This window comes from Balaenoptera acutorostrata, chromosome 19, assembly GCF_949987535.1.
Source record: "Balaenoptera acutorostrata chromosome 19, mBalAcu1.1, whole genome shotgun sequence".
Taxonomy (NCBI): domain Eukaryota; kingdom Metazoa; phylum Chordata; class Mammalia; order Artiodactyla; family Balaenopteridae; genus Balaenoptera; species Balaenoptera acutorostrata.
In genome coordinates, this window is record NC_080082.1 from 55,130,051 (window position 1) to 55,146,780 (window position 16,730).

General features: G+C 47.3%; 2 protein-coding genes across 3 annotated transcripts; one reads left to right on the forward strand and one right to left on the reverse strand.

The window, feature by feature from the left end:
* Positions 1-972: 972 nt before the first annotated feature.
* On the reverse strand, positions 973-4,664 carry DMRTC2 (DMRT like family C2). Its single transcript, XM_007168053.3, has 8 exons — positions 4,441-4,664; positions 4,199-4,353; positions 3,862-3,938; positions 3,415-3,595; positions 3,140-3,266; positions 2,285-2,345; positions 1,954-2,128; positions 973-1,019 (listed from the first exon to the last, which is right to left on the reverse strand). The coding sequence occupies exons 1-8, from the start codon at positions 4,662-4,664 to the stop codon at positions 973-975; spliced, it is 1,047 nt and encodes a 348-aa protein (XP_007168115.3).
* Positions 4,665-9,513: 4,849 nt separating this feature from the next.
* LYPD4 (LY6/PLAUR domain containing 4) lies at positions 9,514-11,174 on the forward strand. 2 transcript variants are annotated; one of them, XM_007168054.2, is made up of 4 exons: positions 9,514-9,580; positions 9,780-9,923; positions 10,388-10,714; positions 10,972-11,174. In XM_007168054.2, the coding sequence occupies exons 1-4, from the start codon at positions 9,514-9,516 to the stop codon at positions 11,172-11,174; spliced, it is 741 nt and encodes a 246-aa protein (XP_007168116.1). The 2 variants fall into 2 exon arrangements, with proteins under 2 accessions (XP_007168116.1, XP_057391040.1); XM_057535057.1 differs by lacking the exon at positions 9,780-9,923 and having other exon boundaries at positions 9,514-9,594; positions 10,363-10,714.
* The last annotated feature ends 5,556 nt before the right edge of the window (positions 11,175-16,730 follow it).

Here is a 16,730-nt window from a genome sequence, read left to right on the forward strand (position 1 = left end):
AAAAAGAAATCTAGTTTTCCAGCTTCTCTTGAAAAATCAGAAGATATGGCAATCCCGAACCCACATTCCTGCCTGGCAACAATCCACTAGGGCCACAAGGAAGCTGCCTCCTTAGGTAGGGCATGCATTCTCAGTTTTCTAGGGCTCCTCTGGCCTTCTTCACTCATTTATATGATCTGCTTGGCCCTGTAGGTATTTCCACTTGTGCCCCTCTGGGCAGCTGGAAACTGTCCATGCTTGGCACAGAGCAGTCACTTAATTACTGAGTCAGTGAATCACCTACTGTGTCTGCCTACTACTCTTTCTTATCTGGCCATAAAAAGAAATCCAAGTTTGTAGTTATTTGTGGTAGTTACTGAATAACTGATTTTCACTTTGAGAAGTGAATTGAACAAGTCCTTTCTGTCAGTCAGGATAGACTAGGTTAGGCTGCAGTAGCAAACAATCCCCACATCTCAGTGGCTTAAAACAATACAGGTTTATTTTTTGCTTACTCACACAAACCTAGATACAAAATGAAAATTCTCTCCTGTTTTCACATGCATGGAGACAGACATGAGTGCACAGGTATATACAGAATCACACGTCACATAAATACCCTGGAACATGAACTCATGCAAAAATCTATTTAGATACTGGTTAACTTAAACTGCACAACTTTCTCTTCGTTGGGGATTTTAAAAGGTCCCAGGATCCAAGGAAGGTAAAAGAATATCCACCTTCAGCCAAGGAAATGGCCATGCTACAAAAGGAGCCAAAAGCTAACAAAGCACCTGAAAGCTTTAAAAAAGCTTGAAGCTTGTACTACATGAAATTCCATGCATAAATCTGTAAGTAAAATAACAAATATGCAATGCCTGCAGGCTGTTGCCCCCCTACCCCAGTGAGGCCTCCACCTCTGGGCTTCTAGCTCAGGAGGGAGATGGACCCCAGATGCCCAATATGCAGAGCCACAGAGGGGGCTGGACTGGGTCAGAGAGAGGGGACAACAGGCTGGAATCCTTTTTCTTCAGCAGGAGCTACAGACAGGAAGGAAGGGGGCAGGACCAGGTCACATCTATTTCCCCCCCAGCAAACCCTCTCTTTTTACCCCATCTAATCCAGGCCCATCTTTGTTCACCTGGATTATAGCAAACACTTCCTCCTCACTGATTTTCCCACTTCTAGTCTTGCCTCATCCAATCCCTCCATCACAGCCACCATACTTGTCTTGCTAAAGCTCAGGGTCTCAGAATATGTCCCTTACTCAGAAACATTCCCTCGCTCCCCTTCATGTACAGGTGCTTGTCTAGATGCCCAAGCCTGGCATGCCAGGCCTGCATGATCAGAAGCCCCTTCATACTCATCTGCTTCTGTTCCGGCAGTCCCCCCAGTCCCACACAGCATGTCCAATCCACCATTTTGGACAGGAGAAATCTCAGCCTCCCCTCTCTGTCCCCACAGGTGTTTCTCATGCCTCAAGATTCCTCTAGTTCTCTCCAGGTTTGTCACTGAGCTTTCTGAAGGCATCCAGGTTTCCCAAATAGAATGGAAGCTCCTTGAAGGCAGTTATCAAATCTCCTTCCAGGCCAGACCCTTGTTACCTCTTCAGCCCCTCTCCAGACTTCAGCAGGCAGCTTGGGTCCAGAGAAAAAGCCTTGGGCTGGAGTCAGGAGAACAGGCTTTGCCGCTGTCTTGCTATATGCCCTCAGGCAAGTCCCTACCTCTCTCAGGGCCTCACTTTCCTTGACATCAGGGCACTGGACATTTGCTTTTGAGTACAAAAAGGATAAAACAGATTCACTGAATAACTCTCAACCGTAATCTCAGGGGCTAGGTTGAAAAGCTTGGGGCCTGGGCCTGGGATCTTGAACTTGTGACTTCCTGATCTACTTGGTTAGTCCCTGCTTACTCCAGTACCTCCATTTCTCAGTCACGCCTATCCCATCCTCTCCTTTTAAAGGAACAGGTTACCTGGTGGGCCACAGGTGTGGAGCACGGAAATCCAGGCACGGCTGGAAGGACCAGAAGGGGTCAGGCGGGGAGCCTGAAGTGAATCTTTCAGTCCCACAAGAGCCTCGGCTGCCTCCCACTGCAGCTGCCACTCTGAGGGGTCAGAGGTCCGGGCCAGGTGAGAGGCTCCGGGGGCCTGCAAAGGAAAGGGAGAGAAGCAGACTGGGAATCCCCACTTCTGCCCACCCTCCAGGTGCTCCCTCTGCCCCTGGTTACTTCATTATCCCCTACTCTTCCCTTCCCCAAGCTCAACTTCCTCCCAGGGTCCTGGATCCCACTTCTTCCCCAGGACCTGTGGCTGCAGCAGAAGGGGGTCTGGGGTGTCACAGGGCTGAAGTATCAGAGTCGAGCATCTGGAAATAAGGAGAAAAGATGCCAGGGGGATTAAACATGGACAGACAGGTACACGTGGAAACAGGGGCAGGATTTTGCTATGTTCTGATCTGGGAATCTGAGTGCCTGCTGGGTCATTAGGCTTTGTGGCCTTGGGCAAGTCCCTTTCTCTGTCATGGCCTGCTTTGTTTTCTGTAAAATGAAAATATGTCAGCTTCTTCCTACCAGAGCTACTGTGAGGATTATGGGAAATAATTGGTGTCAGTTAAAAAAAAAAACAACTGACAAAACATCTAAAGGGATTGAGGTGACTGTTCCTGCCCTACCAGAGTCTGGTTTCCTTCCCTCCTAGTTCCCCAATCGCCATGGAACTTGAGGAGCAGCTTGGCCCACCTTTAGGAAGCTTTCTCTAATGGCCTCTGGCCTCTCTCCTAGGCCTCTGAGGCTCTTAGCATCATGTTGTTCCCCTGCCCCGCCTCACTTCAGCAGGCAGTTCAACCTTATCTTATCTGTTTAAGTGGATTTAATAGCCACTATTTGTTTAAGGCCAGGGCTTGTGCTAGGTGTATTCCATATATTATTGCTAATTCTCATTATTACCAAGAAGTAGTAGTGTCTCCGATTTATTGACAGAAAAACAGGCTCAGAGAGGTAAAGATACTTGTACAAAGGTTCACAGCTAGGCAATGACAGAGCTCGGAGAGCTCTGCCTCACCCATTAGTCTGAGACCTTTTCTTCTTCTTTATCATCTACTATGGTATCCAGCACAGGGTTAGGCACATCATAAACACATATCTTTTTCTCCCTACTCACGTGTGGGGCAGGGTAGAGGGCCCTTGGGATTCTCCAGAAAGAGGAGCCATCAGTATTGCGCGGGATCCTGTGCAGGCTGGGAGGGGCCCATGAGTGGGCAGCCAGAGGGCAGTGCCAGGGTCAAAGCCTAATGAGGGTAAGAGAAAGCAGAGCATATGCAGAGGTCATGGCTAGTCTTCCCTCTTCCTACCCTGTATCTTTTTCCTCTTCTCTTTCTGATACAGTGGTACCTAGTCATTCACATATCTCTTGAATTAATGTTGAATTCATCTTACCAGGGAAAGGATGCAGAGGGACAGCAGGTTCTCGGCATAGCAAGCGGCACACCACTGGGGTTGGCACGGAAAGGCCTGGAGGCAGCCAGCATCCAGCGGCCCAAGGGCCTGGAGGCACTGGAGTCCAGGGCAAAGGCAAGGCTTCTGGGCGACAGCTGAGCAGCAGGGGCCCCCGGGAGTTCTCCTGCAAGAGGCATAGGTTGGAGTCAGGTACAAGGCTGGAGAAGGAATGGGTATGTTCCAGGATGTAGGTAGGACCCCAAAACTTAAGAGCCTGAAGGGCCATAAAATCCCACCCCCTCATTTTGTCCATGGAATAGAAGTGATTTGCCCAAGATGACACAGCAATTCAGGGCTGGACCTAGAACCCAGGTGCAGAGGGCATAGAGGAAGGGACCTGGGCAGGGGCTAAGACAGGAGTCCCCTCAGGGCCCAGTTTTTCCTTACCTTCTCAGGGGGGGTCAGTGCCAGTGGGACTGCCCTGTGGGGAGTCTGAGGCTGGGGTGCTATGTTCTCCTTTCCAGCTGTGAGGGACCAGGAAGAGCTTTGGTGAGCTCTTTCTCCTGAGGGCCATCCCACTCCAACCCCAAACTGAATTATCTCCCTCTGTCCCATTTCTACCCACAGACCTCACTGCATCCTCCCAACACTTAATCACATTTTACAGTTGGGGAGGATGAGGCCCAGAGGATAGAAAACACCTTGTCCCAGGACTGGGACTCTTTTTCCTACTTAGGCTTTCCCTGCCCACACTCCTGCCCTAGCCCTGGCCAGAGACACTCACGGTGGACCCCTGGTGGAGTGACTCCCTTCTTGACACGGCTGGGAGCGTTGGGAGGAGCCGCCCCTCTCATCAGTCCCTGAGCCAGGTGCCGCTTTAGCTGCGCCTCCTCCTGCCTACGCAAGGCCACCTGGGCAGCCATGACTCTTCGGCGCTCCCTAAAGAGGGGGGTGGCGAGCCGGAAGTCAAGTCAGCCGCCTTTTAGATGAGGCCCATCCTCTCCCTTCCCTGCATCCCGTACTCACAAGATGAGGACACATTTGTGACACTCGCAAGCCTGAAAGAGGCAGAGGCGCTTGTGGCCCTTGAGGTGGGCAGTGATACCGTGACCGCGGCAGCGGGCGCAGGTTGGAGAGCGACTGACAGCTCTCCTGGGGATGAGCTCCATGCCCTGGGGGGCTCTAGTCTCACCCCCCGTGGCAGAGTCTGAGGGGCAGGGGTGGACAGCAGGCATTTCACTGGGTTCCATGTATCTAGGGGCAGAAGTGGGGGGTCAGGGTGGCCACGTGGGCCCTCTCCCGACCAGCCCTCTCGCCTCTGGGAGGCCACGCCTGAAGGATCTTTCCATTTCGCCCACTCCTGGACTCAGCTGTCACCCTTGAGTCTCCCCTGGCTTTGTCCTTCTTCACTTTCCTCAGGCATCGTCCTTCCCAAGAACCTCTCTCCTCTTTCCTTCCTTACGTATCTTTCCATCCAAACATTATTCTCCGCTCACCTGTTCCCTTCCAGGCAGAAATCCCAGTTTTGGGCATACTCGCGCACTCTCACGCCTCCTGCAGCAGTTCTTACACCCGCCTTCCACCAACAGCCCATTCCCACAGTTTCCCTGGCAGCCTCTTCAACAATTATCATCCTTCCCTCCTGCACATATCCAATTCCCACACATAACGTTTATGCTCCCCTTTCCATTCTTAGCCCCACGTATGCCCTGCAATTCAATTTCCCCCCCGCAGCCCTTTTAATCAGACCACTCCCTTGCACCTCAGTAACTACATCATTCTCATGGATCCCTTGCCTCACTTTCAAGACTTATTTTCATTCCTTCAGCAAAGGTTTACTGAGCCCCTTCCATGTGCCAGGCCCTGATCTAGGCCCAAAGCCCCCCCCCCCCCCCACGGCCCAAATTCCTCTCTTGCACCCACACGCCTTCCAAACTAAGGCAAACCCGCGCCGTCGCTGCGCCCGGCTTTTACGCGCCTTCGCCCATTCCCAACAAGCAGCCTCGAGCCGCGCCCGCCACACCTCCCCGTGCATCTGTTCCTCGCGTGCACCCCCTTCTGCCGCTGTCCCCCCAAATGCTGGGCCCGCGGCCTCGCCCCGCTCCAGGGTCCCAGGGAGGGGCCAGGGCTCGGGGAGCGCGCCCAAGGGCCGCGGTGGGGGAAGGGCGAAGGGGTCGCGAGGAGCGCTAGAGGGGAGGCGAGGGGATGCCTGGGGCGGTGAGTCCAGCGCAAGACAGGGAGGGGAAGAGACGGGAGGGGCGGGGTCGCGTTCGCTTCGTCAGCCCGCGGTTACCACAGCCTCGAGCGTTGTCAGACTCAGGATGAGGCGAAAGGAGGTGGTGACGCAGTGGCCTGAGTAATAGCCTCGCTCGCGCCACTTTTCCCGCCCCTTCTTACAAGGACCAATGAGCTTCAAGCGGCGCCTTCTGCCGCCGAGGCGAGCGACCAGTGCGTTTCAAGATCCTTCACTGACAGCCCGCCCCTTTACCTCCGGCCCGCTTCTACTCGCGCCAGACTATCAGGCCAGCCAATAGCGCGTCGAGTTGAGTCTCGCGCCACTTCTCTCTCCTCGTGTGATTTGCCTTCCCAGACTGTTCTTTCCCTTTTTGGGGAGGTGGCCAATGGGGCGTCGAGTACCGATTCCAGGACTAGGCTGGCCCTGCCCCCTCAGGAACGGCTGCCCGGCGCGCCCTCCCGCGCACGCGCAGTCTCGCTCTCCGGCCTGCCCTCCCCCGTCGGCGCCTCTTGAGCGTTTGTCCTCGACTCTGCGCGGGCGGCTACTCTTCGCTGTGTGGACGCCCGTGTTTTCTCACTTCTCTCCCGCTGCCCCAACTCCCGATCTACCTTTCTCCTTTTATGTTCCCCACGCTGCGATATCCCTGTTTCCTTCCTGGGTCCCAACTTCTCACGCTGAGCCCCATTCCTTGTGTCTCTAATCGTCCGTGCTGGTGCTGATTTTCCTAATTCTGACTTTTTCCGTCTCTGAGAGCCTCTCTCTCTGCCTGTTCATCCTGCTGATTTTCAGAACCCCTTTCTCCACGTGCCTCATTCCCTCATAGCCTGGACCCCTGCCCCTCCCATCCCCCTCTTCGATTCCCGAGACGCTTCTGTGGTTTTTCTGTCTTTTTAGCCCTTTCCACCCTCTGTGTTCATCTTCCTCCCGGATTTCACCCCATTCTCGGGGCTCCACTCTCTAATTGTAGCCTTCTCTGTGCATCTCTACTAGACCCATCTCACGGTTTCCCTCCCCATTCTCTGTGGTGTCTCCTTTTCTCTATGCATTCTGCCCTGTCTCCTTTTCTGTCTTTGAGCCTCTGAGATTGTCTCCTCTCTCCCCTGAGAACCCGGTCCTTGTGCCCCACTCCTCATTTTTCTGCCGTTCCGGATCGTGCTCTCTCTGCTCCCTGCAAAGTTCCATTCCAGCAGTTTGCTCCTCCTTCTCTGTGTGGTTTCTCTTTTGTAGGGATAGCATCGCCTCTGACCACTACTCCATCCCTTTTTCCTTGAGGGTTTCATTCCACTCTTTTCTGGTTGTGTCCGTGCTTGTTCTCAGATTGCTGGGTCCCGTTGTTTTGCGTTCCCAGGCAGGTGTGTGCCATCTTCTCTGCTTGGTCCAACTCCTTTGTTTGATCCTTTGTCAGCCTTCATTTCCCCTTCCTTTGTCCCATCTTTTCTGCTGGTCTTGGCCTCTTAGTTTGCCGCAGATTTCTGGGTTACGGATCCTGTGTCAGGTATTCTGGACAGAAAAGTGTGGCAGAAGTGACATCTAGCTGGACTGCTGTGCAGGGGGGCAGTACTAGACAAAGTTGGAAAGGTTGTTTGGGGCCAGTCTGGGGGAGGAAGGGTGAGGGTGTGTGGGATGCTTTAATGCCAGCTAAAGCAATTGACATTGAACCTTTAGGTAGTGGAGAGAGAGATAGGGGGACCAACATTTTTGGAGAGCTTAGCTCTTGCCTGGCACTTTATACTAATAATCTTATTAATTTTCAACAATGACTCTGAGATATATTACTAATATATTTTATATATCAGTTCAATAAGATGCACAAGATCACACAGCTAGACAGTGGAGAGGTAAAGATTCCAACGTTGGTCTGTCTTTGAGTCCAAAGTCTATCAACTTTGTACAACCTACAGTGTTTTAGTTATTTCCAGTAATCCCCAGTTCCCCACTTTTATTCTCTAACTGTTGCATAGGCACTCATTTCAGGTGGCTAATGCATATCTTTTAGTTTGCGTGTGTTCTTGCAAGATGTGCAGTGTTTTATGTGCATGATGCTTTAATTTATGCAAATGACATTATTTACTATTTAAAATAATCAGCACTGTTTTTATGATCCATCCATGTGCATGTGATGCATACATCTAACCAGTTGCTTCTAACTGCTGCACGATATTCCATGGTGTGCATCCCCTGCGTGTCGCCTTCAGCTCCCTGTCACCACAATAATGCTACATCCTCATATGTGTTCCTTTGTAGTTGAAGGTGGAAATCTCTGTTATGTGTACCTAGGATATACCAGAGATGGCTCTTTGTACACCTAATTTGACTAAGTATTGCCAGACTCCTCCCTACAATGAATGATACTTTGGGTCTGAGACACTGATCAGAACTCCTCCCTTCCTCAGGGTGCAGAAGAGGACCCTATCTACCCCCCAACTACCCCATGAGCAGCAGTGCACAAGGGTCTCTGTAGCCCCACAGTCCTACCAATGCTCATATTTTTCCAGCTTTCTGATCCCTCGCCAGTCTGATAGATGCACATTTGGATACATTGTATTTCTCTGATTATTGTTGAGCTGGGGTGTTTCTTCATATGCTTGTTAGCCTTTCTGGTTTGTTTTTTTTGAGATTGCTTCTTCATATGCTTGGTCCATTCCCCTACTGGGGTTGCTCTCTTTTTCTTGTCAATTTGCCTGAGATCCTTGACCATTCTCATCAGTTTAGGACTTGGCATACGCTCTTCTTATGCCAATTTTGGCACTTCGTATTATTTTAGAAACTTATCCACTTCATCTGGGTTTTCAAATTTATAAATGTAGAGTTGTTAAGGACAATTTTATTATTCTTAGAACATGTGATGTCTGTTAATTTTTATTTTTCATTCTGTATTTTATTTGTATCTTTTTTTCTTGATTAGAGTTGCTGGAGAATTATCTTAGTAATATTGTCAAAGAATGAATATTAGTCTTTTGTAATACTTTTTTGTTGTTTTCTATTTCATTGATTTCTGTCATCATCTTTATTTCTATTCCTTTTTTGGGGATGCCTTGTTGCCCTTTATATAACTTCTTGAGTTAATTCATAAACATTTTGTAATTCTTCTTGTTTCCTGATAAATGTATTTAAATTATAAATTTACTTCTAAATATTGATTTAAAAATCAGAGTCCCAAATTTTGATGTGTATTTAAAAAAACTTTTGATGTTGAAATGATTATTGGCTTACAAGAAGTTGCAAAAATTTTATATAGAGTCCCTTAAACCCTTCCTCCGGTTCCCCATAGGGACATTCTGTATAACTGTAGTATACAAGCAGGAAATTGACATTGGTACATTACTCTTAACTAACTTACAGGCCTTATTCAGTTTTCACCAGATTTTACATGCACGTGTGTGTGTGTGTGTGTGTGTGTGTGTGTGTGACATGTAGTATGTTTGCTATTATTCAGTTCTAAATACTTTTTAATTTCTTTTTCGAGTCAAGGGTTATTTAGTAATATGTTGGTTAACTTCTACACACACATTTGTTGTTCTGATCTCATTGTCTCTGGATGGAGAGTAGCCTGTATAATAGTGATCCTTTGAATAAGCCAGCGTCCTCTGCTCAGCACCACGTCCAACGGCAGAACCTAAGCAGTAGAGTGAAGAGTCAGGATTTGAGAAGTTAATGTGTGTTTGGGTTAGGTTGGAAGAGAGACTATGGAGATGGGAAGACCTGTGTCCCTGAAGGTCTCAGGGAGCCTATGTCAATGAAAATGATAATCAACTTTCTGCTCCAGAAACAGTGACCCAGAGGCTGACAAGAACTGAGCTTGAGACCTAGATTGAAATTGGTTCCAGACTGAGGTCCAGCATCCAGGACCCAGACACAGGACCATGGGACCTCAGCATTTGAGCCCTGTGCAGCTGCTCTGTCTCCTAGGGGCCATTTCTACTCTGCCTCGTATGTCCTGTGGGGCTGAACGCTTAGGGACCCTCTTGGCTGGGATGGGAGGGCTGGCTTCATGTCACTGGGGGAAAGAAAGCTGCGTATCTGGGTCCCTCGGGAGACAGGGTCTGTGGAGGCTGAGCTCTTGATTGGCGGCTCGGGGCTGAGAAGGCAGTGTGAGGGGCAGATGACTGGAAGAACATTCTCTCTTTAGGGGCTGGAGCTCTTTTGTGTTATGAAGCAACATCTTCACTCTTCAGAGCTGTTGGTCTCCATAACTGGCAATGGCTTCTGATGAGGAGCATGGTGTGTAAACTGAATGAGGGCTGTGAGGAGACGCTGGTGTTCATCGAGACAGGTGAACGGGGGTGACTTTGCTACATTTCTTTTGCTTGCTCTTCTGACCCCACCTCCATTCCTAGCACCCAGGGACTCTGGACTGGAGTTCCAGATATTTACCCCATTATATGTTTGGGAACAGCATCAAGACATCGGCAGGAGAGGGGCAGGACCCAGCTGGTTGTGGTGTGGGCTGAATAAGAGGGCAGAATGGAGGTGGACAGATCCCAGGAGGGGAGGGGGACTCTGGGAGAGAAGACAAGTTTGGGATACAAGGGAGAGAGGCGTAGACGGGCTCCTGTGGGGAGAGGAGTGAGGAGAGGCAGATGAGACCTGGGAAATCTGAGCGGCGAGTGGACAGTGGGGGAGGGGCAAAGTTGGTGATGGGGCGGAGTGAGCAGGAAGAGCAGGGGGTGGGGTGGGAGGTGGAACTGGGCGTGGCCAACGACACTGATCAGCGCTCTCCAATCTTCTGCTCCGCAGGGACCAAAAGGGGAATTGTGGGTTTTAAAGGCTGCAGCCCAGCTTCATCTTACCCCCCACAAGTCTCCTACCTCGTTTCACCGCCCGGATTGTCCATTGCCTCCTATAGCCGCGTCTGCCGGACATACCTCTGCAATAACCTCACCAACATGGATCATTTTGTGAAACTCAAGGCCAAGGCTCCTAAGACTGTAGCATCTTCTTCCCGTAGTTGCCCAACCTGTGTGGGCGAGCACTCTAAGGACTGCCTCCCAAGTTTTGTCACCACCGAGGCTTGCCCCGACAATGCCACTGAGTGTTACAGTTCCACCTTAAAATTTCAGGCAGGTGAGAGAAGAGAAACTGTCTTTCTCAGATGCCTGCTCTGGGCCTGCTGCCTTCCCATCTCTGAGGGAGGTGGGTGGGACTCGGAGAGGGGATGGGGGTTGTGGCACATAATTCCAAGGAGGAGGGGAGAAGGTGCCTGGTACCTGAGTGTTTGGTGGGAGAGCAGGTGTCCTGATTTGTGAGGGGTGTCTGGAAGGAGGGGTAGGATGTTTGAGTCTTGAAAGTGTCTCTGACTCCCCTTGCTCTCTTCCTTACAGGGGCTCTCAATACCACCTTCCTCCTCATGGGCTGTGCTCGTGAATACACCGATATTTTAGCCCACTTTCACCATATTGGCAGCATCAGAGTGACTGAGGTCATCAACATCTTAGAGAAGGCCCAGTTTGCTGGTGCAGAGCCCTCTAGTGGGAGACCTGCTCGGGGCATCCTCTTAGGCCTCCTGTTTGCCTTCAGGGACTGACGATCTAGCTGGACCAAACACCCCTACCCCTTCACATAGCGAAATAAAGTTACAGAGTTGCCTTTCTGCTTTGTCCTGTGGTCCATGAGGGTTGTGGAGGCATGAAAGGTCTGAGGAGGGCCAGACGTGTCCAGGGAGGCGGAGGGGAGGGGCAGGTAATGGGCAGTGCTTGCTGTGAAGTGAGCAGGGGGTTTGGGGAGGAGATCATTGGCAAAGTGACAGAATCATGCCCAGCAAGCAGGAGAAACCTAAACACTCCCCTTCTCCTTCTCCTCCTGGGGACCTGAGTTCTAGCCTGGGTTCAGCCATTGACTTGGAGATCCTGGCCAAATCTTCTCCCTTTTTGGGGCTTCCATTTCCTCCCCTTTAAAATGAAGGCCTTGTAGGGAAGTCATAGGGATTATAAATTCAATTTGAGTAAAGTTTAAAACCATATATTTTATGATAAAGCGCCTTTAACTTAAGATGGCCAAAGCACTGACACTGATATATTTGCTGTAAAGAGAATTATAAGAGTTTTATTTTTCTGATATTAAAAGTTACTTAATGAAGACTTGTTTCCATTAAAAAAAATAAAATGAAGGCCTTATGAATTAGAAGTGTGGCTCATTGGTATGTGTCAGATACTGTGGTAGTATCTGGCTAGGGTTTTTTTGTTTGTTTTGTTGTGTTTTGTTTTTGGTGCAAAAAATTTATTAAATGAAAATGGACGTGGATACAAAGGGCGTGTGGTACGTGAGTGAGACATGTTTTGAGCCAGCCAGACTGAAGGTTGGAAGGTCACTTTTTTTCCAGCTTTACTGAGGTATAATTGACAAAATTGCAGTATAGTTAAAGTGTACAACATGATGATTTGCTATATGTATACATCGTAAAAGGATTCCTACCACTGAGTTAACTAACACGTTCATCACCTCACATATGTACCCTTTTCTTTCTTCTGGTGAGAACACAAGTTCTATTCTCTTAGCAAATTGCAGTTATACAATACAGTATTATCAACTATAGTCAACATGTTATACATTAGATCCTCAGACCCTATTCATCTTATAACTGAAAGTTTGTACTCTTTTACCAACTTTTCCCTATTTTCCCCAACCCTAGCCCCTGGCAACCATTTTTTGAATCTCTGTTTCTATGAGTTCAATTTTTTTTTTTTTAGGATTTCACAAGTGATATCATGCAGTATTTTTTTGCCTTTTTTCCCCTTATTTTTACTGAAGTGTAGTTGATTTACAATGTTGTGTTAATTACTGCTATACAGCAAAGTGATTCCATTTTATATACATTCTTTTTTAAAATATTCTTTTCCATTATGGCATATCATAGGATATTGAATATAGTTCTCTACTCTATACAGTAGGATCTTGTTGTTTATCCATTCTATATATAAAAGCTTACATCTGCTAACCCCACCCTCCCACTCCGTGGCTCCCCCAAGCCCCTCCCCCTTGGCAACCACCAGTCTGTTCTCTATGTCTGTGATTCTGTTTCTGTTTCATAGATAGGTTCATTTGTGTCATATTTTAGATTCCACATATAAGTGATATCATATGGTATTTGTGTTTCTCTTTCTGACTTACTTCGTTTAGTATGCTAATCTCTAGTTGCACCCACTGCAAATGGCATTATTTCATTCTTTTTTTATGGCTGAGTAGTATTCTATTATATATATGTACCACATCTTCTTTATCCATTTATCTGTTGATGGACATTTAGGTTGTTTCCATGTCTTGGCTATTGTGAATAGTGCTGCTATAAACACAGGGGTGCATGTATCTTTTTGAATTATAGTTTTGTCCGAGGCTAGGGTTTTAAGTACAGGATCTCATTCAACCCTCACAAGATCCCAGTGAGATAGGTTTTATCCCTATTTTGCAAAGAAGAAACTGGCTCTAGAAGGTTAAATGACCTGCCCCCAGTAGATTCCCTCTTGCCTCTTGTGCAGATCTCTGTCTCTACTGTGGGAATTTTATTGAGACATCTGGAGACCTGAGATGATTTCCTCTGCCAACTAGTTGTTTCTTTGTGCAAGTTGGCAAATAGGAGGAAAGAGGAAGGTGCAATGCTGGGGGTGGTTAGTTTTCACCGACTGGGGGTGGTTAGTTTTCACGGAAGGTTCAGGTTGCAGGCTCCTAGGAGAGGAGAGTGTAATTCCCCTTTCTGGCCATAAGGAGGAGTCAGATACACCCTACTCTGCAACTTCAGGCCTTCAAGTTAGGGTTGTGTAGGTGGGGAAGAGTGAAGGGAGAGACTCTGCGCTAGGCTATTTATCTGTGTGATCTCAATTTAACTCTCTCCACTGTGTTATGAGGTGGGGAGGCAGACACCTAGGGAACTTTTACTGTTGGTTAAGCATTTTCTGTGCATTACCTCATTCATTCTTAGTACAACCTTATGAAATAGATATTGTCACTTCTGTATTTCCATTTTACAGGTGAAGAAACAGGTTTAACTACCTGAGGCCCCAGAGCCCACCTTTGTTAATAGCTTGGACAAGTTGGATCTGAAATACCTGCAATTGTCCTCGGAAGTGGAACCGGCATGAAGACCTCAATTACTATGGACAGGTTTTGGAAGGGTGGTTGGGAAGCCAAAGGAGGGCATGGTAAGTGGATTAGGTCTCAGTGGAGACCAGAGAGCCTGTAGCAAGAGGCTGTCAGGTCCCAGAAGGAAAGTTTTGTGGGTGAGTTTTATCCCTGGGCTTCACCTACTCTGTACTTCTGACCAGTTGAGCTAGTAGATCATTTTATTTTTAATTTTTTATAAATTTATTTATTTATTTATTTATTTTTGGCTGCACTGGGTCTTCGTTGCTGTGCGCGGGCTTTCTCTAGTTGTGAGCGGGGGCTACTCGTCGTTGCAGTGAGCAGGCTTCTCATTGCGGTGGCTTCTCTTGTTGCAAAGCACGGGCTCTAGGCACGTGGGCTTCAGTAGTTGTGGCTCACAGGCTCTAGAGCGCAGGCTCAGTAGTTGTGGTGCACGGGCTTAGTTGCTCTGCGGCATGTGGGATCTTCCCGGACCAGGGCTCGAACCCATGTCCCCTGCATTGGCAGGCAGATTCTTAACCACTGCGCCACCAGGGAAGTCCCTAGTAGATCATTTTAGAGGGTTGAGCCGGGGCCTGGGTGGGCCAACGCATATGTCCATAGATTCTCTTAATCCCCCTAGCCAAGGGGATTGAGAACATCAATAACCTTCAAAGGGAACTGGAGAGTCAAAGGGATGGTGCCCTAAGGTGTCCCAGATGGAAGGCCCAGATGTTCCATCATGATACTAGAGATGGAACGTATTTACTATGTACAGAAGATTATATGTAACAAAAATATTGGATATGGAGTGTGGTTTAATGAACCCCACAAACATATCACTCAACCTAAGAAACAGGCTATCAGGAGAAACTTGCATCTTACCTACATGTTTCTTCCTATCACATCTCCTTGCCTCCTATCATGAAGTAACCACCACCCTACATTTTACTTAGCTTGGATTTTTATATACTTTGATCACATATGCATAATATGTTTAAACAATAAATGTTTATATTTGCTTCCTTTTGTAAAATGGTTTATTATATATGTAGTTTTCTGGAACTTGCTTTTTAAAAACTCATCATCATATTTCTAATATTCATCCATGTTCCAGCGTGTGGTTTTGTTCTTGCATTTTCACTGATGTATTGTCTCCTGTTGTGTTATTGTATCACAATACAATCCTTGTCAGTTATGCTTGGATTTCTCGTCTCCCCACCCTCCCAGTTTTTGGACACTTATTGCTGCTATGAATATTCTTGTACATGTCCCCTTGTGCTTAAGTGCAAGAGTTTCTCCAGGGTATACACCCAGGAATGGAATTGCTGGGCTGTAGGTTTGTTCAGCTTTGGGAAATAATGCCAAATTGTTTTCCAAAGTGGTTGTAGCAGTTATACATTACTGGTGAGAGAGTAAAGAATTCTTGTTCATCCACATGACATCCAACTTTTTCTTTTTTAATTTTATTTATTTTTGGCTGCGTTGGGTCTTTGTTGCTGTGTGCTGACTTTCTCTAGTTGCAGTGAGCGGGGGCTACTCTTCATTGCCGTTTGTGGGCTTAGCATTGTGGTGGCTTCTCTTGTTGCGGAGCATGAGCTCTAGGCGTGCAGGCTTCAGTAGTTGCAGCACGCGGACTGAGTAGTTGCGACACGTGGGCCCTAGAGCGCAGGCTCAGTAGTTGTGGTGCACTGGCTTAGTTGCTCCATGGCATGTGGGATCTTCCTGGACCAGGGATTGAACCTGTGTCCCCTGCATTGGCAGGCAGATTCTTAACCACTGAGCCACCAGGGAAGTCCCCCTCCAATTTTTCAAACTTAAAAATTTTTGCCAATCTGGTGAATGTAAAATGGCGTCTCACTGTGGTCTGTGTAAGTATCCCCTGATTGCTAAGTAGGTTGAGTGTCTATCCATAGGTGTATTGGCTGTGCTTCTTTTGTAAAATGCCTATTTGTTTTATTTTATTTTTTTGGTTTCTTTTTCTATAGGATTGTTTATCTTTTTCTTATTGATATGTAGGATTTCCTTATGTACTAATTCTTTGTCAGTTAGATGATTTGTCTTCATTTCTTATGTTCTCTTTTGAAGAACAGGATTTTAGTGTTGAACTTATCAATCTTCCAGTTTTATGATTGATTCTTCTTGTGCTTTGCTTAAGAGATCCTTCTCGGGGATTCCCCAGCAGTCCAGTGGTTAGTACTTGGTGCTTTCACTGCCGGGGCCCGGGTTCAGTCCCTGGTCAGGGAACTAAGATCCTGCAAGATGTGCAGTACAGCCACAGAACAAAACAAAACAAGAAAACACGCTGCATCGTTAACATGACAGTAAGGTCCTCGACTGTCTGATTCTACCCATGTTTCCAGACTGAGTCTTCCACAGTAACTCCTTTGACACACTGATGGCTTACTAGCTATCTTGTTATGAAATATTATTTTTTAGAAAAAGAGAGATCCTTCTCTCTCCCAGAATCCAAAAACTGCTCTCTTTTGTTTCCTCCAAAAAAATAAGTTTGGCTTTTCACATTTAAGTTCTTAATTTATTTAGAATTGATTTTTTGTGTGTCTGAGATAGGAGTCTATTTTCATTTTTTCATATGGATAATTAATTGTCCAGCCCCCTTTATTGAATAATTCCTTCTTTCCCCATTTATCTGCAATGGCATCTTGGTTGTATTTCAAAGTTCCATATTTGTGTGGGTCTGTTTCTGAAATCCCTATTTTTCCATTGATCAATTTATCCACTCATGTGCCAACAGTACACTGTCTTAATTTTTATAGCTTTATAATAAATCTTTATACCTGATAAGGCAAGTCATTCCCCCTCCCCACTTGTTCTTCATCTTCAGGAGAACCTTGGCTATTGGGCTTTTGCACTTCCATGTAAGTTTGGGATCAGCCTGTCAAGTTCCAAGAAATCCTTGTTGGGATTTTGATTGGAATTTCATTGAATAATAGCTGATTTAGGGGAGAGTTTATATATTTATGAAGTTGAGCCTTTCTATCCATGAACATATGACGTCTCTCCATTT